Source organism: Hemicordylus capensis, chromosome 11 (assembly GCF_027244095.1).
Source record: "Hemicordylus capensis ecotype Gifberg chromosome 11, rHemCap1.1.pri, whole genome shotgun sequence".
Lineage (NCBI taxonomy): Eukaryota > Metazoa > Chordata > Lepidosauria > Squamata > Cordylidae > Hemicordylus > Hemicordylus capensis.
In genome coordinates, this window is record NC_069667.1 from 19,161,302 (window position 1) to 19,187,346 (window position 26,045).

Genomic DNA, 26,045 nt, shown 5'->3' on the forward strand with positions numbered 1-26,045 from the left:
TACCAGGAGTAACATACTCCTAGGAGTAGGAGTAGGAGTAATCATACCTCAGAAAGAAACTTCGAAATCTAATTTGGGTAGAAAAAAAGAATGAAAAAATTAAAAGGGTGGGGGGAGTTATGTTTTAAGGGTCCTCCTACTATACAGAAAACAGGCGAAGGAATAACTAAGAGTCACCCTACTAGTAGGAGTTACCAGACAATTTTTGCAGTTTTCCAATTTCGCTTTCTCCTCTATAACTTGGCTATAAAAATATGAAATGTCCCTGTCCCAATAGGACACAAGCTCTGAGGAAGTGAGTAAGTGAGTAAGGAAGGAAGGAAAGAAAGAAGGAAGGAACCACCTTGTCGATTTTTCCCCCTATTGTGTCCAGCCCAAAGTTGCTTTTGGAGACTCCGAAAGCTAAAACTTGTCCGACATCATCTGGGAGGCCAGCACAATTGAGCAGGGCTACACGTGAGGCCTTTTGCCCTCGCAAAGGTCATTCGCCCTAGCTTGCCCCACGCCGCTGCTTCACAGACATTCCCTAACCCAATACCCAGTTGATTATCTAATTGAATTACGCCTTTTTTTGTTGCAGAGACAACGGAACACGCGCTGGAGGTAATTAATTATCTGATCGAGGGCTTCGGAAGACAGAGCCAGCCCGCGCCCAGGTAGACCGCTTGGGACAGGCGCAAATGGCCAGAAGGACAAAAAGACATTCGTGAGAGAGACTCTCACTAAAAAGGAGGAAAGAAAGGAAGAAAGAAAAAAGTAAGGGGAGGAGTTGTGGGGGTTGCTTTCTCTCTCTCTCTCTCTCTTTGTAAGGAAAGGCGATTCCTTCCACGACCTTGAGTAGCCCTCGGGAAATCGCCGAAGGTAAGGCCCTTGGGTGGCCAGAAGAGACCCCCATTTTCTTCCCCCCTCCAGAACCCACTTTTCTGGCCTGGCAAAACCCCCTTCTTTTCCCCCTCTTCGTGCCTTCCAGAAGACGAGTGTCATGGCCCAACCTCCCCACCCCCATCACAGAGCAGTCCTACAGCTGTATCTTTATATGTCACTTTGGGGTGTGTGTGTGTGTGTGTGTGTGTGTGTGTGTATGTATGTATGTATGTATGTACACACACACACACACACACTCCAGACACACACACATTCCCTGAGCTTTTTTTGGGCATAGGAAGAAATCAAACCCCCACCCCCACCCAAAACCGAAACAAAACTTTTGCTCCTTCCAAGAAAGAAAGAAAGAAAGAAAGAAAGAAAGAAAGAAAGAAAGAAAGAAAGAAAGAAAGAAATACACACACACACACACACACACACACACACACACACTTCCTTTTCCTCAATAATGCAAGACACACACACACCCCATTTTTTTTTGGTTAGCCTCCTTTGCATCTTTCTGTAGTTAAAAGGCTAGAAAGGAAGAGGAAAGGTGTGGTTACCTCCCCTCCCAGGGAAAAACAAACAAACAAACAAACAAACAAACCGTTATCCCCCGCACTGAAGTATTGGAAAGCAACAAACTCACCTTTTGGGGGCTTGGGAGTGGGAACTCTTGAAGATGGATGGATGAGAGGGAGGGGGGATTTTTTTTAAAATTGGGTATATATATATATATATCGCGCAATCCCCCCTCTCTCTTTGTATGTGTGTGTGTCTGCCTTTCTTTCTCCTTTTGGCCAGACCCTAAAATAAAGAATGTGAACTCTTTTTCCTGGGACTGATTGGGGGGAAGGACGTGAAAAGCGGCTGCATTTTATAAAGCGCTGTTTGAAGCACTCTCTCAATGCGCTTCTGAACTTGATCAGATTGTGTGTTTCCTGCGGAGAGACGGCGGCAATCCTGTGAGAGGCCTTCAATGGAAAGACTTTGGGACTCGGCAAATCTCAGGATATTACAATTACTGGCATCTTTCTTTTGGGAGCCTTTTCTTTCGACACTTGGTTCCCCCCCATCGTTCTTTGCAAATGCTTTCCAGAAGTAGAAAATGAGTGGATTTATAGAGGGTTGGGGGGGGGAGGGGCACGGCTGCAGAAGAGGATCATTATACCCCTGCTAGAAACACTGCAATTCCTTTTTTTTAAAAAAATAATAATAATCCAAATCTATAAAACCAAGGGCCTTTGATCCACTCGCCTTAGATTTCGGAATAACACAGAGAGGCTCCTCTTCCCAGAGGGAAACATCTTTTCGCCTTGCGCCTGCAAAGCGAGAGAACAAGGACTCTAAAAATCATAGCCATTTTTGTCCCTTTAAAAAAGATTTTTTTTTCGTGCAATTCCCCACCCAAATTAGGTTTCGAAGTTTCTTCTTGGAGCCGGAATGGGAAAGCAGAGAAGAAAAGGGGAGGGGAGAACAAAAACAAAAACAACAAATGATACACCGTCCGTGAAAATGCGAAGTTGAGATCGGCGCACCCAGACACACGTTCAACATTGCACCCCAAACTGCTGAGTTTTAATGGTAGAATAATGAAACTAAGAAACGGACCAAGGGGAAATGTCCAAGAGCGAAACAGAGATTCCTTGCTCTGCAACCACAAAATCCCTTTGCAAAACCACGGGAATTTTGATCGTTGGTTGGCTTGTTTGACTATGTTGGTAATGCAAATAAAATAAAATCCCGTTTTTGGCTCATTCCGTTTGGGTGTACTTGGGAGAGATGGTGGTGGGATTTTTCCCAACGCACTTGAGGCTGATCTGGCGGTGGGGGCACCTCGCCTGTCAACTAAGTGCCTTCTCTCAGTCCAAATCTCTTTTATTTTTCCACCTCTTTTTCTTTGGCATGGAAGTCTGATTTCCCCCGTAAACTAAAAGGGGGGGGGGGTCAGGGAGAGAGAGAGAGGGCGGTGGTGTGGGGGAGAAAGAGAAAAAAACAGCGAAGATAGTAGGGAAGGATCCCGTGTAGAAAGAGGAGGAGAAATGCATCAAAGGACCGTGAGTGTTCTTCCTAAATATGAGCGACGCAGGGGTTGGGTGAATTATACTACACAGACTCTCTCTCTCAGACTGATGCGCAGGGTATTTGCCCTCCAACCCAGGACCATCATCTCCCCCCCGCTGCCACTTCTTTACTGCGCCCCCCCGTTACATCTCCCGTAAACAAAACCTTGCAGGGGGGGGGCAGTCTTGGCGGACACCCTTTAACCTTACCTGCGCCTATCTAAACCCAGCCCGTCCAATCAGAAGGCAGGGTTTAAACGGAGCTGCCATATTCAATGTTAAACGCTGCCAATCAGCCGGCTGCCGTCCAATGGGCAGGCGGGCTGGGGGTCAGGTGACGGCTAGCCAGGCGGCTCCCCATTGGCTTGCAGAGAAGCTGCCTGCTGGAGTTGGGTATTCTCTCTCTCGCTCTTTCTCTGTCCCCCCCCCGCTCCACCCCCCCATATGTGTTAGGAAGGGAGGAGCGTCTGACTTTGGCCAGTGCAAGGACGTCGCTCAGTTGGAGAGGAGGGCGCCCTCCTGGAAGGCAGGAGGGGAGCGAGGCAGCGGGGATCCCCCCGGGTCTTGTGCGCGCGCCTGTGTGGGGGGCAGAGGGGGTGCCTCCGTCCTTGGCCCTCGAGGGCGAGGGGGTGGGGTTTGGGGACCGTGGGGGGCTGCCCGCTTCCCTCTCTCGCTCTTCCTGCTCTCTTTTTTTCCCCCCGCGCCTTTTGGAGAGGTCTGGCGCGCGTGTGAATGCGCCAGTCGAGGGGCCGGCGCGCGAGCCCTCCTGCCTGCCTCTCCATTGTGTGGGGCTGAGCTGGAGGTGGGGCGGGGGGAGAGAAGGAGAGGCAGGGAGAGGGGGGGAGAAAAAAGAGCCTGCCTTCTTCTTGTTGTTGTTGTTGTTGTTGTTGTTGTTTGGAGGGAGGGGGGGCCGGGGGCGAAGGGAAGAAGACCAGAGGAAGAAGATCGCCGTCGCGGGTCGCCTCTCCGTTGTCCTCGCCGCCGCCGTCCTCCTCCTCTCCAGCCGGGCTATGACTATGCTGTTAGACGGCGGCCCTCAGTTCCCCGCGCTGGGGGTCGGCGGCTTCGGAGCGCCTCGCCATCACCCCCACGACGTAGCGAACCGCGACGCCGCCGCCGCCGCCGCCGCAGCTATGGGGCTGAACCACCCGTTCGGGGACTCGTCGTTTAAGATCAGCCCGGCGGCCCACGAGCTGGCGTCGGGGCAAGGTTCTGCCTTCACGCCGCAGGCGTCGGGCTACCCTCACCATCACCACCCCCACCACCACCACCCGCCGCACCCGCCTCACCCCCACCACGCCGGCCAGGTGCCTTCCTACGCCGCCGCGGCCGCCGCGGCCGCCTTCAGCTCCACGCGGGACTTTCTCTTCCGCAACCGCGCAGGCTCCGCGCTGGGGGACTCCGCCTCTGGCGGCGGCGGCGCCGGAGGCGGCTCAGCCGCTCAGACGGCGGGGCAGCACGGCCTCTTCGCCAGCAACGCGCCCGCCGGACTCCACCCGCCTCCGGGCATCGCGGACAGCCCCGGGGGCTACTTGCTCTTCCCGGGTTTACACGAGCAGAACCCCAGCCACGCTTCCCCGACGGCGGGGCACGTGGAGACCAGCCAGATGCACCTGGGCTTGCGGGGGGACCTCTTTGGCCGCCCGGAGGCATACCGGGGGGTCTCCAGCCCCAGAGCCGACCCTTACGGGGCGCCGGCGCAGTTCCACAACTACAGCCCTATGAATGTGAACATGGGGGGCATGAACGTGGCAGCGGCCCACCACCACCACCATCACCACCACCACCACGGGGCGGGGGCCTTCTTCCGCTACATGCGGCAGCCCATCAAGCAGGAGCTGTCGTGCAAGTGGGCCGACGAGGCCCCCCCGACGCCCCAGCCCCCGCTCAGCCGGGCCAAGAAGAGCTGCGACCGGACATTCAGCACCATGCACGAGCTGGTGACCCACGTCACGATGGAGCACGTCGGCGGGCCCGAGCAGAACAACCACATCTGCTATTGGGAAGAGTGTCCCCGCGAAGGGAAGTCCTTCAAGGCGAAATACAAACTGGTCAACCACATCCGCGTCCACACCGGCGAGAAGCCCTTTCCTTGCCCCTTCCCGGGATGCGGGAAGATCTTCGCACGCTCGGAGAACCTCAAGATCCACAAAAGGACGCACACAGGTAAGGCCGGGCACACCCCCTCTTAAAACGAAAAAAAAAAAGCCCACCCCGACCCAGCAGGAAAAGTAGCCTCTTTATTTTCGATCGGCAGCAAAACTAGGACCAGAATCGTTAATTTAAAAATAAAAATAAAACCCAGAGGGTCCGGAGAATGGCAGGGAACCCCAGAGGAGGGGGTGGGGTGGGTGATCGCTTTGGCTGTGGATGGTCAAAGGGTCGTGGGAGGAGAGGGATGGAGACCCACAGAAGACACCCGAGAAATGAAGCGATTTGGGTGTGCAGTTGTTGTTTTTCTTTTTTAAAGGAGTTTTTCTTCGCGGGCTGCTTGTGGGAGAAATATTCCCGGGGGTGTGTGTGACTCCGTATGTGTTTTAGATCGCCTGCAGATGAGATTTTCATCTCCCTCTCCTCTGTTTTCCCCTTTCTCTCCCCCCCTTACTCCCATGCAAGCCCTCCCGCCTTGGTCCCTGCGCTTTAATGTGAAGGAAACAGAAATCGGTGGAGAGGTTGGGGGGGTGCGTGTATGTGGATTGCTTTTACAACAGACTTCGCGCTCTGCAGACATTCGGCCGAAACCATACAAATGCTAATGGCATCTAATTTTCGGTTACTTCCGCCCTCCCTCTCTCTTTTCTAATGCCTTGAGTGGCACATCTTCTAATTAAATCAGTGCTACTTTTTTGCCCAAGTATTTTTTTTTTTAAAATTTGTTCTGTCTTCAGTTCATTTCTCCACTGAAAGAAAGACAGAAAGAAAAAGAAAGAAAAAGTAATGCGCAGCTAGACGGAAGCAGCAAACCGACACGTTTCCTTGTCTCCTTGAGGACATCTTATAAAACTGTCTGGAACTCACCAATTTATCTTTCGAGGAGTTTCCTTCTCCGTCTCTGTCTCCCTCCCCCCTTTCTCCCGCTCCAAATTATCCAAATATCCATCTCTCTCCCTCTCCCCCTCTCCTCAGAAGAACCGTTGCATTTGAAAGACCCAAATTAAAAGGAAAGAAAAGGGCGGCTTTAATTGAACTGTAATGTAACAAACCCCATTGTTTGAGGACTGGCCCCTCCCCCTCCCTCTTCTCCCCTAAATTTTTAGGAGACAGATTACAGAAACGGATATGAGTTGAGAGAGAGAGAGAGAGAGAGAGGTGCAGAGACCGAGACGTAAAGTTTTCATCGAGGGGGGAAAACTTTTGCCAGACACAGAAGTGGGGATGTGGGGTGAGAAATCTACCTCTCTGCAATCCGGTCCTGAAAAACAGGAAGCAGGGGTGTTCTTTGTAAAGGGCAAACATCCATCTCTGATTTCCCCCCCTTGCAGGAGAAAAGCCCTTTAAGTGTGAATTTGAAGGCTGCGATCGGCGTTTTGCTAACAGCAGCGACCGAAAGAAACACATGCACGTCCACACGTCGGATAAGCCCTATATCTGTAAGGTCTGCGACAAGTCCTACACGCATCCTAGTTCCTTAAGAAAGCACATGAAGGTAAGACCAGCCTGCTTGGGTGTCTGTCTGTCTGCCTCTGCCTCTAGAGATGGATAGAGAGATGTATAGCAGCAGTTGCATTTTTATATAGTTGTACATGGCGTGTGCCTGATAGAAAAGCTGGCAAATAATTTAATATGGATATTTAAGAATATCTTTGTATGTATATAGGAGGAGATTGTGTGTGTGAACGTATAGATAATTTTCTTGAGCAAAATAGCTTCTCTTCTCTGCCCTTTTAAGTAACTCTTTTAAGGCACTGTTTAGGCTTCTAAATAAAAGGAATTACACACACAGAGATGAGTAATTGTTCAAATGGTTTTGGCTAGTCGGAATACAGGCCTTGTTCCACCAACAGCTGTTGAACTCAAACGTGTGGTTTGTTTCCCTTTGTTAAATATGGCATTTTGTCACTAATCAAAGAACTTGTAACTCCCTGTCTTGGTTTATGAGTGAGGAAATTCGGATTCCCAGCCTACAAGATTGCTTAGAAGGGGCTAAGCAGGGGCTGGGGTGAAATGAAGACCAGATTTATACACACACATCCCATGTGTGTGTACGCATACATACATATGTATTTATTTGTGTGTATATATATGGGTGTGTGTGCCGATGCTTATTTACTACATTATAAGCACTGATTTATAATGTGCGATATTGCTCTTTTAATTCCCACTTTCATCCTCCAGAAGGGGAGCAATGTTTTCCCCCAGAATCTCTATATATTTTCCACAACCCTTGATTTAGTTTGGGGAAGCCTGTCTCCAATCATGCCTTAAATAAAATACGAGAACTATCTGTACTGATTTGGTGTTTGCTTTCAGCCACCGCCCCCCCCCCCAGGTAAGAGGCAGTTTCTGCTCTTCTGCTCTTGGCCTTGTGTGCTGTTCAACCTGTCTCCATCTTCCTTTCAGGTCCACGAAACTCAGGGGTCGGATTCTTCCCCCGCTGCCAGCTCTGGCTACGAATCCTCCACCCCCCCAGCCATGGCTGCCGCCACGAGCAAGGACTCCAACAAACCCCCTCCACCCGCTGTTCAGACTGCCAACCCCAGCCACAATCCCGGACTGCCCCCCAACTTTAACGAGTGGTATGTCTGATGAGGACAAATTCAGCTCCCCCCTCCTATACTGGACTGGACCAAAAGAATTAATGGTGACATCAAAGGAAACTGGACCCATCGCTGGCCTGCCTGCCACTGTTCGGGAGTTAACAGGACAGAAATTGCAGGAGGAATTTTTAAAAGTGGGGGGGTTGCTTTTTGGTTTTGGTTTTTTCTCTCCTACCCAAGAACCAGAGGCCGGACTTAATCATGTCTATTTTTCTCAGGATTAGCATTTTTCCCCCTCCTTTTTCTGCATCGACAGTTATTTCTTTGATTTTTTTTAAACACTCTCTTCCAATCCACCGTCCTATCCCACTCCCCTTTTCTTTCCCAGGACTCTTGCCTTTTGTACTTTGATTTCAGTAGATACCTCCCTCGTTCCAGATTCCTCCTTCTCCTTTGGTGGGATATTAAAATCGGAGAAGTTTTAAAACTATCCCTTTGGCCTTAGTTATGATTGTTAAAAATAAGGAAAACAAATAAACAAAAAACCCCCAAATACACAGTCTTAAAACTTGCCAAAGTCCTGTATTGTCTTGAAGTTTCTTTCTTTCTTTCTTTCTTTCTTTCTTTCTTTCTTTCTTTCTTTCTTTCTTTCTTTCTTTCTTTCTTTCTTTCTTCCTCTCTCTCTCTCCCTTCCTCCCTTCTTTCTTTCTTTCCTTCCCGCCTTCTCCCTCTTTCTCACTCTCTAAAACCATTACACTTGTGAATGTATTTTGTCTGATTGGGGAGGGGGTATCATTCAGTATATTTTGCAGGATGGGGAAAATGTGATATTAATTTCACCCAGCTCGTGATGGTTTAGTATAAACAGTTGCCTTTTTGTAATAACAGGTTTTTGGGTTTTTTTGTAAATACATATCCATGATGCCATATTTATCGTTTGTAATTTAATTATTGAGACAAGTGCCGGGAACCGAACAATATTTATGGGAAAACAAAATCCCCACAAAAAGGAGAAATGAAATTTTGTTTTCTAACAAAAAAAAAAATTAAACTCTGTAGAGCTTTTGGTGATATAACTGCTTTAGCATTAAAAGTTTATTGTTTTGGAAAGAACACAGTGAAACGATTTTCTCTCCATGGCCTTTTGCTTTGTCTCTACCGCTCCACCATTTCTGTCTTGTTTTGGAAATTTCTCCTGCCTTTCACAGCTGCAAAAAAAGAAAGCCAGAAAAAGAGGGTCTTTAGGTTTGTAAGACCCTTTCAGTTTCATCCTGTGCTGGGTTCTGATTCCCAAATGCCCCTCTACATTAAATGCTGACTATTTTCCCTCCCCTCCAAAGTTTAACCGTTTCTGTGGTTTGCATCTTTCATGATGGGAAGCAAAAGCTTTGCTGTGTTTCTCCCCTCCTTCACTCTATAGTTGGCCTCTTCCCCTCCGTGCAAACGTCTTCTCATCCCATTGCTTTCCGGATTCTGTTCCTGATTTAAAAAAACACACACCACCAAATATAAAGACTTCACAAGGTGGTTAGCGGCCACATTTGAACTTCAAAAGGGGAGCGGACTCGTCTAACCAGGCACACACGTGGAAACACCTAAAGGTAAAGTAAATTCGTGTTCTGTATGTATGTATGGGGCCATCGTGTGAAGGACTTGGTGTGTAAACGTGTCTGTGTGAAGGAGGACAAACTGCCGCATTATCTTTCTGGTCGATCAGAATTAAAAAGATGTGAAAATCTCTCTCCCCACCCCCCCGCAACTCTCTCCTTCCAAGCTGCAGCCCTGACATGGTTCTCGAATAACCGAGTGGGAAATAAGTTTCATTTCTTTTTAAAAATTAGGATAGTGCATTAAAGGCAATTGTTTTTTATAGCACGGTAAGCAATTGGACGATAGGAGTGTGTGAGTTGGGGTGAACCCTTTGCCGCCTGTAGATTGCATACGTGATGTAAATTTATATATTCCTAACAGAGAGTTAGGTGAATGTGCGAGATATCTACCCGCTGAACTGGCAGGCGGATTTCTTTTAAAATAGTTTGATGATCACTAGTTATGTTTCCCCCCTCCTGTATAGTTATGGCTGATTTAAAAAAGAAACATTGGACGGCAGATAATTCTGTATATTTACAAAGCGATTTCAGTGTGTGTTTGTGGTGTGTGGGTGTGCAGGATTTTTTCTTTAAAGAAATAAAATAAATATTTACTCGATAATAAGGAAACGGGACTTTTGAGAAAACGGTTGAAAGGGTTTTTTTGGAAACCCCACAGGCAAGCTGGTTTACCTGCGAATCTTTGGGTTTGAGGCGATGCGGTGCAGTTGGAGGCAACGCGAAAGCGATCGCCTCGGGAAATGCAACTTTCCTGACTTAACTGTCTTAGGGATCGCGCATCTCAAAGCCTCCCAGGAGTGTAAGGCAACTTCTTTCGTGCTCCCGCCTGTTACATGGAAACATTCCCCGGTCCGAACCGCCCCTCTCCTGCTGTTTAAATTCGTGCCCAACCGCGCACCTCTTAAATCCGCGCTGAATCCGGATTGGAAGCATCCACGCCTCCCCCTCCCTTTTAAAACACCTAGATTCCTGTTTCAGTGGAAATGTGTTGCGCTGGACAGAACTGGCCTCTCTGACTCCCCCCGTAAAATCGCCTTAGACTTCTGTTTTCTTGGAGACTGTTGGCAAAATTCGGATCGGTGTGACTCCGGATTCAGCAATCCAGAACTGAATGCTTTGTGTGCGTTTTCTGTCCCTGGCGCCTCGGGGTATTTAGATGCCAAACGGGTGAGTTTGGGAAGGAGCCCCTTTGAATTCAGTGTGGGACCTGGTGGATGGAGGTGATCTAGAGGGCGAGAAAGAGAGAGAGAGAGACTGGACGGGAGGGGAGGGAACGAGACTCAACTCTGGCTCGCTTCCCTTCTGCTCCAGGCAACGGTGGTGTTTAGATGCTTCTCACGGGAGGCCTTCAGTCAAAAGGAGTAAAAGTTTTGTGGTACGGTTTGGAGGGAGGGGGGGGGGAGAAATAACACCCCACAACAACCTCCCCGCTGCTCCAGGTCTGGGAAACTCGGACGCCTCTTTTGCTTCAACTCGCTTTTGAGCTTCGGGGCTCGGTGGGAACGCGCCTGGCCAGACAGAAGCCGCTTGAACTTGACCCTGGGCGAGAGCGTTTCCATGGCCTCCAGAGGTCTGGCCTGCCAAAGGCCTCTTCCTCCGTTTCAAATCCTTGGCCAGCCCTGGAGGGAAACGGAGCAGCCAGCTAGCTTTACAAGACAGATCAAATCAAATGCAATGCTCGATCCACACGGAGTAGATTTTTGGGAACTGAGAGGGGCTGCAATTCTCCCAAGGAAGCCCGCTCTGCCCCCACCCATCCCCGCACAGGTTTACTTCTGAGTAAGGGTGCAAAGGAGTGGGGCCTGCAAGCCTTTCTGCATCTTTACTCGGGAGGAAGCCACAATGCACTCAGTTCTCTGGTAGGGATAATGTGCTGCTGCTTGTATTGCATTCAGGGACATTTGCTTCTGAGTAAAGGTGCATCGAATCAGCCTGCATGGCTGTAATCCGGTGCACGCCTATTTGGGAGCGAGCCCCACTGAGTTCAATAGGACTTCTAAACTTGAGAGAAAGTCTCGTTGAACTCCTGTGGAATCCAGCTCTGAGTAAATATGTCTCTTTTGAGGCCAGGATGAGGCCTTTTGCGCCTTCCACTTGAGCTCTGGTTTTTATCCCCTCCACCTGTCTCTTTTCCATTTCTCAAAAAGATCTCATTGCCCGAATAAAAATCATGTCTTGTCTTGCATTTCTGTGCTCCCCCCCTCCCACTTTTGCAGCTAAATATTCTTGTTGCTATACACAGAACAGCACTGGAGCAAAAGACAGTCAGGTCTCCGTTCCCAGGGCACTGGACTTGAAATCGCCATTCGGAGGAATCAAAGGTTTCCAGTTTTGCAGTCCAGTGAAGAACGCTTTGAAAGGGGGAAATCACAAAAGGTGAGGTGTTTGGCATTTCCTTGACGATATCCTTTGGAGAGTTTTTTCCCCTTTTGTTTTTTTTTTGTTTGCCCATAAAGTTTTGGCTGGTTGCAGTTGATTGCATTGGGATTGGAATCCTAAATGGGTGTTGACTCTTAGCAGTTTCTTTCCAGCACTTTGAACTTGTGTGTGGACTCCTTCCTTCTCCCCCCACTTTAAAAAAATGTTGATTCTAACAGCAAATATGGAAGTGGTTTTTTAAAAACAAAACCCCCAGTGTCAAAAATTATTTTACAATGCTGATATTATTATTATTATTATTATTATTATTATTATTATTATTATTATTATTTCTTGTTTACACAGTCAGACAGGTGTTATTGACTGGTTTGTTTTGTCCAGACATCATCATCATCATTATTATTATTATTGCAAGAGTTTTATATCTCCTGCAAAGAGTCTTGTGGTACTTTAAAAACTAACACATTTATTGAAGGACTAAAATACCACAGGACTCTGTGGTTTTTGCTATGACAAATGGACATGATGGCACTTCTGGAATTTATTATTCCACGCATTTTTAAATACAAATACGATGAATATTTTAGATTCCACTTTTCAACAGAAGCCCCCAAAGAGTTTACATAGAAATAAACAGACAGACAGATAGATAGATAGATAGATAGATAGATTAATAAAGTGGCGCCCTGTCCCCAAAGGACCCCCAGGTCTAAAAACAACGTAGGAGGACACCAGCAACAGTCACTGGAGGTCCTGTGCTGGGGATGGAGTGGGCCAGTTGCTCTCCCCTTGCTCAATAAAGAGAATCACCACGTTCAAAAGGTGCCTCTTTGCCAAGTTAGGAGGCTGAGTTAGCAGGCTTTATATACTAACGTGGAACCATCCTCTCACCTGCTATCAATTACAAGTATACAGTGAGGATTATAATTTATGGGCACAAGCCTCCCAGAATGACACACTTCTTGATTTCAATGGGCAAGATGTATCCTACTTCTGTGGGATTCATACTGTGAACCACCCAGGGACTTTTTTTTTGTATGGAGCAGTTTATAAATGTATTAAATAAATAAAATTTACTCAGTGTTACCCTGCTAACTTGGCAAAGAGGCATCTTTTGAACGTGGTGCTTCTCTTTATTGAGCAGGGGGAGAGTAAATGGCCCTCTCCACCCCCAGCACAGAACCTCCAGTGACTGTTGCTGGTGTCTGTCTTATGTTTCTATTTAGGCTGTGAGCCCTCTGGGGATAGGGGTCTTATTTTATTTATTTATTTATTTATTTATTTATTTATTTATTTATTTATTTATTTATTTATTTATTTATTATTCCTCTGTGTAAACCACTCTGAGCCATTTTTAGAAGGGTGGTACCGAAATCGAATGAATGAATGAATAAATAAATAGTGGGCTGGGAGAGACTCCTGCCTGCAGCCTTTGAGAAGCTGCTGCCAGTCTGTGTAGACAATCCTGAGCTAGATGGACCAATGGTCTGACTCAGTATATGGCAGCTTCCTACGTTTCTAAGTGGTGTTCTCAGGTAAGCATGCATGCATAGGACTGTAACGTGAAGCATGTGTCTAGGCCTCCCAGTGAAATCAGTGGGGCTTAAAATTGCTTCATTGCAGGCTCAGCATTATTAATCAGCAATCACCAAGGTACTCTTTGCTATTAATGTATTTATTGTTATTTTATTATTACTGCATGCGACATTATTATGCACTATCATTGATGCGTCTGTGTGTTAATAATGGGAATAACATAGTTGTTTAGAGCAAGGGTTACCAACAGTGGGTCCCCAGATGGTTTCGGAATACAGCTCCCATCTCCCCCAGACATAACGGCCGCAGACTATTGTGGCTGTGGATGATGGGAGTTGTAGTCCAACAACTTCTGGGGCCCCAGTGCATCTGGCCTCTTAGTGTGACATAGTACTCTGCATTTCAGGGGGAGGGGAGTTTGTTGATGTGTTTCCTCCCCATTTCCCGCCTCCCAGGGATTGCCCCCTAAGGCCAGCGATCGGCACTCAGAGATGGCTACTTGAGTTTGCCGGCCTTTGTAGGGAGTTTGCTTTGTGTTGTAAATGCAAGAGGTGCAGTTAAAGGGAGGGTGTGAAATGCAAAGCATCGGAGTTGGGGGTGGGTGGTGGGGGTGGAGGAGGAAATGGCCTCTATGTCTCTGGGCAGGAACTCAGACCCTCTTCCTCTCCTCTGAGTCTCCTGTTGGGGAAGGGCTTGGAAGGCACAGATGGCGGGAAGGAGACCTGGGCGAGGAACATCCTCCTAAGGCCAGAAAAAGGCAACCTAGGTGAAGAAATCCGATTCTCTCTCCCTGTAAAAGAGACATGCAGATTTGGGTGTGAAAGGAAAATTTGTGTGTCTCTGTGTGTCTTCTTAGCAAGGTTTCAAGCAGGGGCATAGCTGGATGGGGGGGGGTCCATATTCCCCCCTCTTTCCAGTGGCCCCTTAGAGGGAGAGAGATAAAGAAGAAGATAGGGAGGGGTGGAGCTGGGGGCCCTCAGGAGCTCCGGGCCCTGGTTCTTTGAAGCATCCCCTCAATTATAGCTACATCCCTGGTCAAGGGCTGCTCCTGCATGTGTTTAGGGTTAGGTAAAGGTAAAGTGTGCCATCGAGTTGGTGTCGACTCCTGGCGACCACAGAGCCCTGTGGTTTTCTCTGGTAGAATGCAGGAGGGGTTGACCATTGCCACCTCCCGCCCAGTATGAGATGATGCCTTTCAGCATCTTCCGATATCGCTGCTGGTGTTTCTTTCTAGCTTGTGAATCCCTTTGGGACAGGGACCATTTTCTCATCATTTTGGTTATGAAACCCACTTTGAGAACTTTTTTTGGTTCTAAGTCTTTATTTCAGTCTTTGACCAGCATAAACCTTTTTTTGGTTAAAAATAGAACATAGGATCATAGGAAGCTGCCATATACTGAGTCAGACCATTGGTCTGTTTAGCTCAGTATTGTCCACACAGACTGGCAGCGGCTTCTTCAAGGCTGCAGGCAGGAATCTCTCTCAGCTCTATTTTGGAGATGCTGCCAGGGAGGGAACTGGGAACCTAGATGCTCTTCCCAGAGTGACCCCATCCCTCGAGGGGAAAATCTTACAGTGATATATATAATAATATATAATATATAGTATGTAGTATATTGTATATTATATAAGTGGTATATAATAAAAATTAAAAATAAAACATGTAAGATTGCCCCTTCACAAGCAGCGCACTTTGAAAGCATATCGTGCAATTACCTTTTTACAAAAAGAAAAGAGACCAACTTTAATATCAATAGTGGTTTGTTAAAGCACAGGCTAGGCATTTCTTTTCATTGTTCAAAGCAAAAGATTGTGCTGTTCTCATTCACGTATGCATCCTTTGTACTTTGATAGTAAGATTTACCATCCTACTTAAGATTTACCATCGTTACTTATTGAAGAAAAATAAGCTGGCATAATGGTTGATCAGTTATCATGGGAGTTATTCACTGGGTGGAATCAGTGACTAGAAATCTGTGAGCAAGAATCACATGTCATTAGAAACGATTGGTTATTATTGATCAAAAAACAGGTGTCACCTGTCTTTCAGATTCGACAAACACTGTAACCGACCCCCACTTGGAAGCCAGCATTTAAAAATATAAAAGAGGGATAAGACCAAAAAAAATAATAAAAAAAATAAAAAAAATAGACAAGAGAGGGAGTCGAACAGAATTAGGTGTCTTCAATTTAGTCTAAAATGTTACTTAGTGAGGGGCAGACCATATGAATTTCCCAGTTCTGAAGTCTAGGATTGGCAACTGAGAAGGCCCTGTCTGCCCTGCTTTCCTGCCACCTGAATGTCAGTTGGGAGGGGAGCCGGTCTTGCGGTAGCAAGCATGAATTTTCCCCTTTGCTAAGCAGGGTCTGCCCTGGTTTGCATTTGAATGGGAGACTACATGTGAGCACTGTAAGAATGGGAGGCATCCTATGCGATCTCTGTGAGATATTTCCCTTAGGGGATGGGGCCACTCTGGGAAGAGCACCTGCCTGCTTGCATGGCAGAAGGTTCCAAGTTCTGTCCCTGGCAGCATCTCCAAGATAGGGCTGAGAGAGATTCCTGCCTGCAACCTTGGAGAAGCCGCTGCCAGTCTGTGTGGACAATACTGGGCTAGATGGACCGATGGTCTGACTCAGTATATGGCAGCTGCCTAGGTTCCTTGGTTCCTATCTATGTAAACTGCTTTGGAGACTTCTGTTGAAAATTGGTCTATAAATATTCATTGTATTCATTGTTTAATGGCTTACAGATATGAATACGACGAATATTTAAAGACTACTTTTCAACAAAAGTCCCCAAAGTGGTTTACATAGATATAAATAAATACATAAAATAGGTCCCTGTCCCCAAAGGGCTCACAATCTAAACAAGAAACATAAGATGGACACCAGCAACAGTCACCGGAGGGGTGCTGTGCTGGGGATGGATAGGGCCAGTTGCTCTCCCCTCTGAAGATCACAGAATCACCACTTTAAAAAGATGCCTCTTTGCTCAGTTAGCAGGGAACAATATTGTGAACTGTCTTGATTTTGTGAGCCATGTTGTGTGTATGTATGTGTGTGTGTGTGTGTGTGGGAATTGGGGAGAAAATTCTCTGGGAATAGCTTCAGCCAGAGCTGGCAACCCTAATGGGGCATTGCCTTCTCTCAGTGATGGTGTCTGTGTGTGTGTGACAGCCCTTCTCTGCTGTGCAGGGGGAGAACCAAAGGAGATGTATGATCTTCATACCTTATAGTAGGGGATCTCAAACTTGAGTCCTTAGATGTTGTTGGACTACAACTCCCATCATCCCCAGCCACAATGGCTGGATGATGGGAGTTGTAGTCCTATGGCATCTGGGGACTGCAAGCTGGGAACCCCTGCCTTATCACCATGTTTGCTCTGAAGGAGGCCCCACTGAATTCAGTGCAACTTGTGACCTTCTGCCTGGTAAATATACACAGGATTGCAGCCCAATTGTTGCCATGTTTATGCAGAAATAAACTCTATTTTGGTTGCATTCCCAGAAGTAGGCATGCCTCAGCATACTTACTTGGATGTAAATTATATAGAAAGTGAGACTCCTTTCCTAGTAAGCATGGTTGTGGTTGGGTATACATCTGCCCAGGATTGCAGTTTTAGGCTGCTGTCAAACACGCTTACTCGGACGTAAGCTTAGTTGTAATTGTGGGGCTCTTCATCCCATGAAGCCTAAACCCCATTATGCTTGTTAACACAGAGCAGGCAGGGACCATCTTCCTCTGATGGGAGGAGAGAAGAAAGAAGTGAGACCAAGGACCGTGTAGAAATATCAATGTGCGGCTTGATGCATTGTCTTTTATCTCCGTTTTTTTGGAAACCGCTTTGGGAGGTTTGCCTGAAAAACGGTATATGACTGCAAAATAAGTAATAAAATAAATGCTTACTCACAAGGAAGTCCTACCAAATCCAATGAGATCTACTCCCAAGTAAGTGGGATTACGACAGCGGCAGTGCCTTTTGCCAAAAAGCATTGGTTTTTCCACCTCACCTCATCCCTCTTTTCCATTTCAAATCAAATCTTTATTGTTAACGGCCATTTGACCAGCAAACTTTTCCATTTCGGGTTGCCAACTTACTAGGTGGAAAGGGGAAAAAAAACAAACCATCGCGTGACCGGCTTTTGTGGCAGCAGCTTGATGCACAGAATGCAGCAGGTGAGCCTTTTCACAGAATGGGGAGAAATGCAATCCCCTGCTGGTATCTGCACGTCAAGCTGCATGTAAAGGCACAGCTACAGAGGCCATCTGAAAATCTGGCAACCCCCTTTCCATCCCTTCCTCTGCTCTTTTCCATTGGTGCCTACAAACCTCCCTGGATTGGCTTGTATTTTTATTCCACCATGAGCCCCTTTCAGGATTCTGCTAAGACAGCTTATTTATAGATAGGCAGGGCTTAGTAACCACCCGTGCCTGATATAACTCACCTCTTGCCCGCACGCAATGGGAAGGCACTAAAGCTGAGCATGGGCAGAAAAGAAGATCCAGCTTCCCACCCTCCAGGCTCCCTTCTTATATGTGTAGTTGGAAGAGCTACTTTGCCCTACTTAAGTCATGCATGATCAGAAATGTAGCATTGGTTTTGATAGCCAGCTATTTTTTTTTTTAAATGTAGCAATAATTAAGCACAAGTGGGGATTTGAACCCTCATGGTTGTAGATTTCCTTGCCAGGAGAAGGAACATAGGAAGCTGCCACATTCTGAGTCAGACCATTGATCCATCTAGCTCAGAATTGTCCACACAGACTGGCAGCGGCTTCTCCAAAGCAGCAGACAGGAGTCTCTCTCAGCCCTATTTTGGAAATGCTACCAGGGAGGGAACTTGGAACCTTCTGCCATGCAAGCATGCAGATGCTTTTCCCAGAGTGGACCCATCCCCAAGGGGGATTTCTTATGATATTCGCACATGTAGTCTCCCCTTCAAATGCAAACCAGGGCAGAACCTGCTTAGCAAGGGGGCAATTCATTCTTGCTACAACAAGACTATGGGAAACACCTATATCGGGCAACAGCGATATAGGAAGGTGCTGAAAGGCATCATCTCACACTGCACGGGAGGAGGCAATGGTCAACCCCTCCTGTAGTCTACCCGAGACAACCACAGGGCTCTGTGGGCACCAGGAGTTGACGCTGACTCGACGGCACACTTTACCTTTACTTTACAACAAGACCAACTCCTCCCATACGAAGAGGCAGCTTTTTAATTGAGCATGAGAACATAAAGTAAAGTGTGCCATCAAATCGATTTCGACTCCTGGCACACACAGAACCCTGTGGTGTTGTGGGTTTTTTTGGTAGAAAACAGAAGGGGTTGACCATTGCCTCCTCTCACACAGTCTGAGATGATGCCTTTCAGCATCTTCCTATATCGCTGCTGCCTGATATAGTAACAACAGGGATTTGAACCGTTGAACCGGCAACCTTCTGCTTGTTAGTCAAGCATTACGGTGGCTATGGGAACATAAGGAGCTGCCATATACCGAGTCAGACCCTTGGTCCATCTCGCTCAGTATTGTCTACGCAGACTGGCAGCGGCTTCTCCAAGGTTGCAGGCAGGAGTCTCTCTCAGCCCGATCTTGGAGAATGGGAGAAAAGCTCAGGGCACTGTTCCCTTTAAAAAAAAAGTCATTTTCAAAGATTCTGACATGGGGTGGTTGTTTTGACTGTTCCCGGGTCAGCAAAAGAGCATGGTGCAGCTGATCTTGGAAAGAACTCGTCAGTTGTAGCAAAATCTCCAGTGAAATGGCGGAGCAGGCTTGAGGGATGGCCCATGGAGCGTGGTGCTGCAGAGAGAGAGGGAGAGAAAGAAAGAAAGAAAGAAAGAAAGAAAGAAAGAAAGAGAGAGAGAGAGAGGGAGGCTGTTATGGTTCCTGTGTTAGGCTCCAAAGCAGCTGCTTTCTCCTTTTGGCAGGACGTCAGGAGAAAACAGCAGGAGCCAGACCGATCAACAAACGCTGTGGGAAGTGGGTTGACCGATCGAGGACCTTGTGGACGCATTTTGTGGAGCTCGAGGCTGGGGTTTCCTCTCAGCCAAATCTGGAACGTGCAGCATAATTGCACAGAGGCAGGAGGCAAGGAAGGCAGCGGCCACAATCCAACGCTGAGTTACACACACGCAAGCCCATGGATTTCAGCCGGCGTGTGTGCGCTTAAGTTTCTGTTGGGCTGTGGCCATGGCTTGTGATGGGGTTGCCAGCCCTTCAAGATGGGCCTGGGGTTGCCAGGAAATGGCCTAAATCTCCGGGTGTCTGCTGAAAGCAGTCCCGGCGATGGAGGGAAACATTTTTTAAAAGTCGGAAATTTTTTGGGCAGAGAAATATATATCCAGGAATAGGTTCTACCCAAGTTGGAAACCCGAGCTTGTGAACACGTACGGAATATCTTAAAGCTCACAAGGCCATTGTGGCTGGGGATGATGGAAGTTGTCGTCCGTTGACATCTGGGGACCCAAGTTTGAGAACGCCCATGTGAAGGAATCAGCACCTTTTTACCACTGAAATAACGGGCTTCTGCTCTCCATGGAAAAGCCACATGGAGGAAATTTCTCCCTTCTCTGAAATGCTTAAAGGCGCAGAAGCATCCTCAGATTTATAATCATAGCTGGGGACCATACTGGGAGAAAATGGTGGGGGGTACAAAAGGGGTAATGGTCATGGGGGGGCGGGTTGTAGGGGAGTTTTGCCCCATATGTTAGATTTCTGAGAGACACAGAGCAGTGTATGTAGCCTTAACGCTTTCATTGTAAAGTCATGTTCTCTGAAGCAAGTCCTGTTGCTTTTGATGGAGTTAACTTTTTAGTAAGCAGCATGCTTTAGATTGTAGCCTCCCTGACTGATTGAGAATTTCCAGTTTCCATATACAGCAATGGAGGCAAGATCCTTGTCTGGGAAAGGGAGTCATTAGCTCCCTGACGCCTCCCCCTGCCGCCGACCCCGACCTGGGCCATCTACTGAATGGCTGGCATGATGAGGAAAATTACTCAAAAGTAGTCTCACTGAAACTGAAAGGACAATTGAGGCAATGCCTAACTTGTCCTTTTGATTTCAATGGGGCTACTCTGAGTAATTTTCCTTATCCAGTAGTGCATCTAGTTGGTGAAAGTGCTTTTGTCTTAGGAGCTTGACAGGTGGTTGTATTGTGAACGTTTGCATTTCATGGTAGGCCATTATCGCAACATGCAACACTTCTACAGAGCAACGTTGAAGGTTCACTTTCCTTCTTTCTACGCTTGAGAGATCTGCAGAACATGTTTAATATTTTGGACACTGATTTGCCACACAGAGATGAGTGTGTGTGAGGCCTCATTCCCACAACCACTGTCCCCCAGTACAAGATGCCACACAGTGTGTGCGGGGTGTATGTGAATGCTGAAACTACCAAATGAGCTTTGTGAGAATGGTGCTGTTATTTCAGAGTTTGGGGGAAGCATGGATTTAGGGTGTTTTGTTGTTGTTAAGCTAGGATGCCCATTATTCCATGGGAATTTTAGCAAATTTATTGACATTGAGTACGTCAAGTGTAGTTCACAGTGTGTTATGGAGCAGGGGTGTGCATTTGGATGGAATTCTGCATGTTTCTAATTTTTGAGGTGCGTGGAATGCTGATTTGAATATATGGAACCTTGCAGAGCTGGATTATCTGTTTTGGAGTATCTACGGCAGGGGTTTCTGACCTTGGGTCTCCAGATGTTGTTGGACTACAGCTCCCATCATTCCCCTACAGTCCAACAACATCTGGGGACTTAAGACTGAGAACCCCTATCTACAGAGTTTCTGTGTGGAAGTGTGTTCTTTTGTGGGACATTGGGTACCTGACTTTTATGGGTGCCATATATGGATTCATATCTGTTGTGTGGGTATTCATGCATTTTCTCTTAAGTTCCATTGATCCTGCGGATAATTCCAAGGGTAAAAGAATCAGACATGCTACCACCTTTTCAATGACTCGCAGTGGGGAAATGCTTGACTAACAAGCAGAAGGTTGCCGGTTTGAATCCCCGCTGGTACTATATTGGGCAGCAGCGATATAGGGAGATGTTGGAAGGCATCATCTCATACTACGCGGGAGGAGGCAATGGTAAACCCCTCCTGTATTCTACCAAAGAAAACCACAGAGCTCTGTAGGTGCCAGGAGTCGAAATCGACTTGACGGCACACTTTACTTTTACCTAGCCATTAGCACATTTTCAAGCTGATATTATATACACTAGGGGTGTACACAATTCAGATTTTGCAATTTGATTAGACCTCAAATCGAATTGCAAAATCTTGAATTGAATTATCGAAGCAGCTGGCACCTGCCAACTGATTTGACAATTCGATTCATGAATTGCCAAATCGATTTGATTTTTCTATGCAGAGCAGGTCTACCCATTAAATCCAATGGGTAGACCCAGCTCTCCCCAGAAAAAGTGCAATTCGAGAAGTTTTTCTAGGGAAAGCTGGTCTACCAATTGGGTTTAATGGGTAGACCTGCTCTCCCAGAAAACCTATTGGTAGACCAGGTCTCCTTCCAGGAAGAGCTTGTCTACCAATTGGTAGGGCATGTGGTGAGCATAATATGTGAATAACTGCATCTGTCTACACTGGTTATAGCATCTAAAAAGGGCTTCTGTCTTACCAAAATGTGGATGAAGCTGTGAGGTTTGTGGGCTCATGAGGGTTTGTGAAGTGTTATCCCTAGGTTAATAAAGAGTGCATGAAATGCTGATGGAGATTGATGGACTGGTTTTATTCAAAATATTCATTCATTCATTCATTCATTCATTTATAAATTTATGTCCTGCTCTTCCTCCAAGGAGCCCAGAGCGGTGTACTACATACTTGGGTTTCTCCTCACAACAACCCTGTGAAGTAGGTTAGGCTGAGAGAGAAGTGACTGGCCCAGAGTCACCCAGCTAGTATCATGGCTGAATGGGGATTTGAACTCGGGTCTCCCCGGTCCTAGTCCAGCACTCTAACTACATATCCCACCTTACTATCCCATTAAAGGGCCTATCAGGCAGATAGCGACATATAATAATAGGTTTGCCAACAAAACAGCAATGAAGGAAAGCAGAGAGAACAGGGTTGACTTGATTTAAATCAAATTGATTTAAATCATGATTTAAATCACTTCATAGGACTCAATTTTAATGATTTAAATCATAATTTACATTACTAGTCAGGAAGAGTCTATTTAATCATCATTTTCTATGAAAGTACACTCTTGTCTAATATATCCTTAATACATATTTAGAGATAGATGTAGGTATCATTTTTAGAAGGTAGGTACACACTTCTCATAATGCTGCTTCATTCGGGCAACCAGGCCTATGCAATTCATCAGTGGCATGAATGCCTTGTTTACCCACAGGAACAGGAACTTCATTAAATGATTCCCAAATGGGGTCTCTCTTCTGGCCGGCTGACATGATAGGTGTTTCCATTCTGCGATGGAAGATACACTGGAAGAAAGTTTCCCCAGGACTGCATGAATATGTTCTGTTTAGTTTCGGTTTCACTTTCTACTCCCCTCCTCTCTCCAACCTGTTCATTCATATCCAGACCTCCTCCTCCTCAGATCTACTCCCTGCTCCCACAATCCTCTATTCATTCATTGACCTTCTTTGTCTTTGCACTTTTGTGGGGGTGGGGTAGGGAGCAAGGGCTTGACTATGCCTCTGTGTGTGTGTATGTGCTGGATGTACACCATCTGCAGGACTGATCAAGTCTGTTATCTCTCATCCCCATATACTGCTGTTAACGTGTTTATAGAATATAATTAGAAGTTATGGCTAATTTTCATGATGATATCTTTGACCTAGGTTCTTTATGAACTTTTTTTTTAATTTAAAAAAATCCAATTTAAATTTTAAAAATCCAATTTTTTTGATGTTAAAAAAAAATCATGGATTTTTAAAATAATCAACCCTGAGAGAGAAAGCACAAAAAGCAAAAAACACTGAAACATATAAAGAGGGTTACAGCCACAGAAGAGCAGGTGGGCATAGGGCCAATTAAAAGCCAGATGTACAAAAATAATGTTTTTCCTGCCCATTTAAAAGCTGGCAATGCTGGGGCTAATCGGGCCCTCTGGGGGAGAGTTCCACATTTTAGATGGGGAGAAAAGCCCTGCTGGAGGCGACCTGTTTCCAGCAGCAGGCCAGCCCGATGAAGGAGATGGCCTTCTAGTGTTGCCCATCCTCAGATCTGATCTTTAGGAATACTGCCTCTGGACATGGAGGTTCTGCTTTGCTATCATCGCTGACATTTGTTTTGCTGTCATCGCTAATATTTGTTAATAGGTCGATCTTCCGTAAATTTATCTAAACTGTTTTAAAAACCATTAAATCTAGTGGTCACCCCCACCTGTTGCTTGTTCTGGGCTGATCTCTCTGCTAGAGCAGGGATTCCAAACCTTGAGTCCCTGGATATTGTTGGACTACAACTCCCATCATCCCCTGCCACAATGGCATTTGGGTATCGTAGTCCAACATCTGGGAACTCAGAGCTGGGAATCCCTGCTTTATCATATGGTATCTTGCAGCCCTTCCTTACTCAGGACCGGAGTGATGGTTTTAGGGCGCTCACTCAGGATCAGTTAATATAGTTGATCTGACTTTCTCTTTCAAATATGCAGGCAGGCCTACCCTGTGGTTGCCCGCCTCGGGAAGTACCAGCCATTTCCAGTTATTCTTTCTACAAGACTCGAAGAAACACATTTGTTTTATATTTGCAAATACATGGCATGAATAAATACCGATTTACAAATCCTTGCAAGCTCAGCATCTTATAGGACGTGGGGAATCAATCATGCATGGAGGCTGTGCATTCAGGCTGTGAAAGGGCTTATACCTCCAATTAAAAACCAAGATCTTCAAAAGTTAAATCAGGTGGAGTGGGGTGCCAGAGATGTTCCTGGGGAGCCATTCAGTCTGGGGTCAGCCCTGCATACAGACAGGTAGGAAGGTTGATCTGTTCCCCGTACCCAGCTGTTTGGATCTGACTGAAACCTGACACCAGTGGCTTACTTCCTTGTGGCCCCTTAATACTTAGACCTACAGATGCTATATCTGGAGCATTAATACACCAGGGTGGTACCCAACGTGGCCATCGGTCTCTTGAGTCAGGGTCATCAGGGGGTGACCCATGGGGCATGGGCCTGAATGAATGGCTCAGAACCCCAAATCTCACCAGCCACCTCCCTCCTCCATTGCCTCTTCCAGAGAGAAAGTGTAGCCGTGGTGGCACCTGCACAGAGCATGGGAGAGGACTCCTAGCCCCGCCTGGCTCTCTGCTGTTTCCACCTTCATAGGTGCTGGATTATAATACTGCATTTACCTGAATCCAAGACTCAGTTTCCCCCAAGTTCTTTGATGTTAGGTTTTTTGGGGGGGAGGAGGCGGTCATCTCAAATTCAAGGTCCTCTTCCTTTTGGGTAAATCGATTGATTGATTAAGTGCTGTCAAATCAGTGCCGACTCTTAGCGACCACATCGATAGATTCTCTCCAGGATGATCTGTCTTCAACTTGGCCTTGAAGGTCTCTCAGTGGTGCAGTCAATGCTGTCGTAATCAAGTCCATCCACCTTGCTGCTGGTCGTCCTCTTCTTCTCTTTCCTTCAACATTTCCCCAGCATGATGGACTTCTCAAGGGAGCTGGGTCTTCACATAATGTGTCCAAAGTATGATAGTTTGAGCTCATTATTTGTGCCTGGAGTGAAAATTCTGGATTGATTTGTTCTGTGATCCATTTGTTTGTGTTCCTGGTGGTCCATGGTATCCTCAAAAGTTTTCTCCAGCACCAAAGTTCAAAAGTGTCAATACTTTTTCTATCTTGCTTCTTCAAAGTCCAGCTTTTGCATCCATAGAGTGTCACGGGAGAAACCATTGTCTGAACGATTCTAATCTTTGTAGGTATAGACACGTCACAGCATCTAAATATCCTTTCCAAGGCCTTCATTGCAACCCTACCAAGTTCTAGTCTTCTGCGGGTAAATAGTATAACCTATATTTATCCCATACATTTTAAGGGAGTTGTCTTCAGGTTCGTCTTCTGTTTGGGTAAATATGGTACTAGGGACTTAAAAAAGAACATACATGATAATTCTTGGGGGAGGGTGTGATTGAGTTTAATTATCAAAAGGAGGGCTGTGTGCCTAGGCCTCGGATCTTTTAAGTACCTAACAACGCCCCTGTCTGGAGTGCTAATTCTGGATATGTGAGTGTCATTTACCTGCAAGAAACATGATGCTGTGTATGTAATCCTAAATGGATATATATATTTTTTACACTTTTACAGTTCTTCCCCACCTCCATGTAATAGTGGTTTTAATCCTCAAGAGTTGGTTGTGCATACAGGGTTGTACTGGACTATAGGGGTATGTGGAACTGGTTATATTCACACCTGGTTCAAATAGAACCAGGCCAGTTCGACCAGTTTGGACTCGAACCGGACCGGACCACAAAAAAGGGGTCTCAGGCCAAGTTGGAGCCGAACCTGCCACTGTTCTAATTGAGCTGGTTGGGAACCAGCTTGGTGATTTGAGGAGTAACGTGGAATCCGGTGAGGAATCCGGTGAGGAGTGCAGGAGGGGGGAACTGTGGGTGTAAATACGAATCCGAACTGAACAGCCGGAATCGGTTCCATGCACACCCCAACTAAACTGAAGGACCATTTGAAAATGTACCACCCTGTTGCTTTTGGAAATCCTGATTCTTAAGACATGAAAATTGGATTTGCATGAGGAACCATTTGGGCATTTGGCCTGTGGCTGGTCATGTTTGGGATAGAAAGGTGGACTCTGGTCTTGTACTTGCGTTCACTCTGATGACTGCTGAGACCAGCTATGTCTGTGTCCATAATCTTAGTGTGGGGCAATGGAGTGACTCTCTT

The 26,045-nt window shown here is 46.6% G+C and overlaps 1 protein-coding gene and 1 long non-coding RNA gene across 3 annotated transcripts in view; both read left to right on the forward strand.

The window, feature by feature from the left end:
• Positions 1–3,846: 3,846 nt before the first annotated feature.
• Positions 3,847–8,742, forward strand: ZIC3 (Zic family member 3). The gene is made up of 3 exons (XM_053273292.1): positions 3,847–5,096; positions 6,413–6,576; positions 7,491–8,742. The coding sequence occupies exons 1-3, from the start codon at positions 3,941–3,943 to the stop codon at positions 7,674–7,676; spliced, it is 1,506 nt and encodes a 501-aa protein (XP_053129267.1). The 5' UTR covers positions 3,847–3,940; the 3' UTR covers positions 7,677–8,742.
• Positions 8,743–9,078: 336 nt separating this feature from the next.
• The window catches only part of LOC128335286 (uncharacterized), a 34,399-nt gene continuing 17,432 nt past the window's right edge, over positions 9,079–26,045 (forward strand). For both annotated transcript variants that reach the window (XR_008311564.1, XR_008311563.1), the window contains exons 1-2: positions 9,079–9,228; positions 11,480–11,613. This is a non-coding gene — a long non-coding RNA (uncharacterized LOC128335286). The remainder of the gene's footprint in view (positions 9,229–11,479; positions 11,614–26,045) is intronic.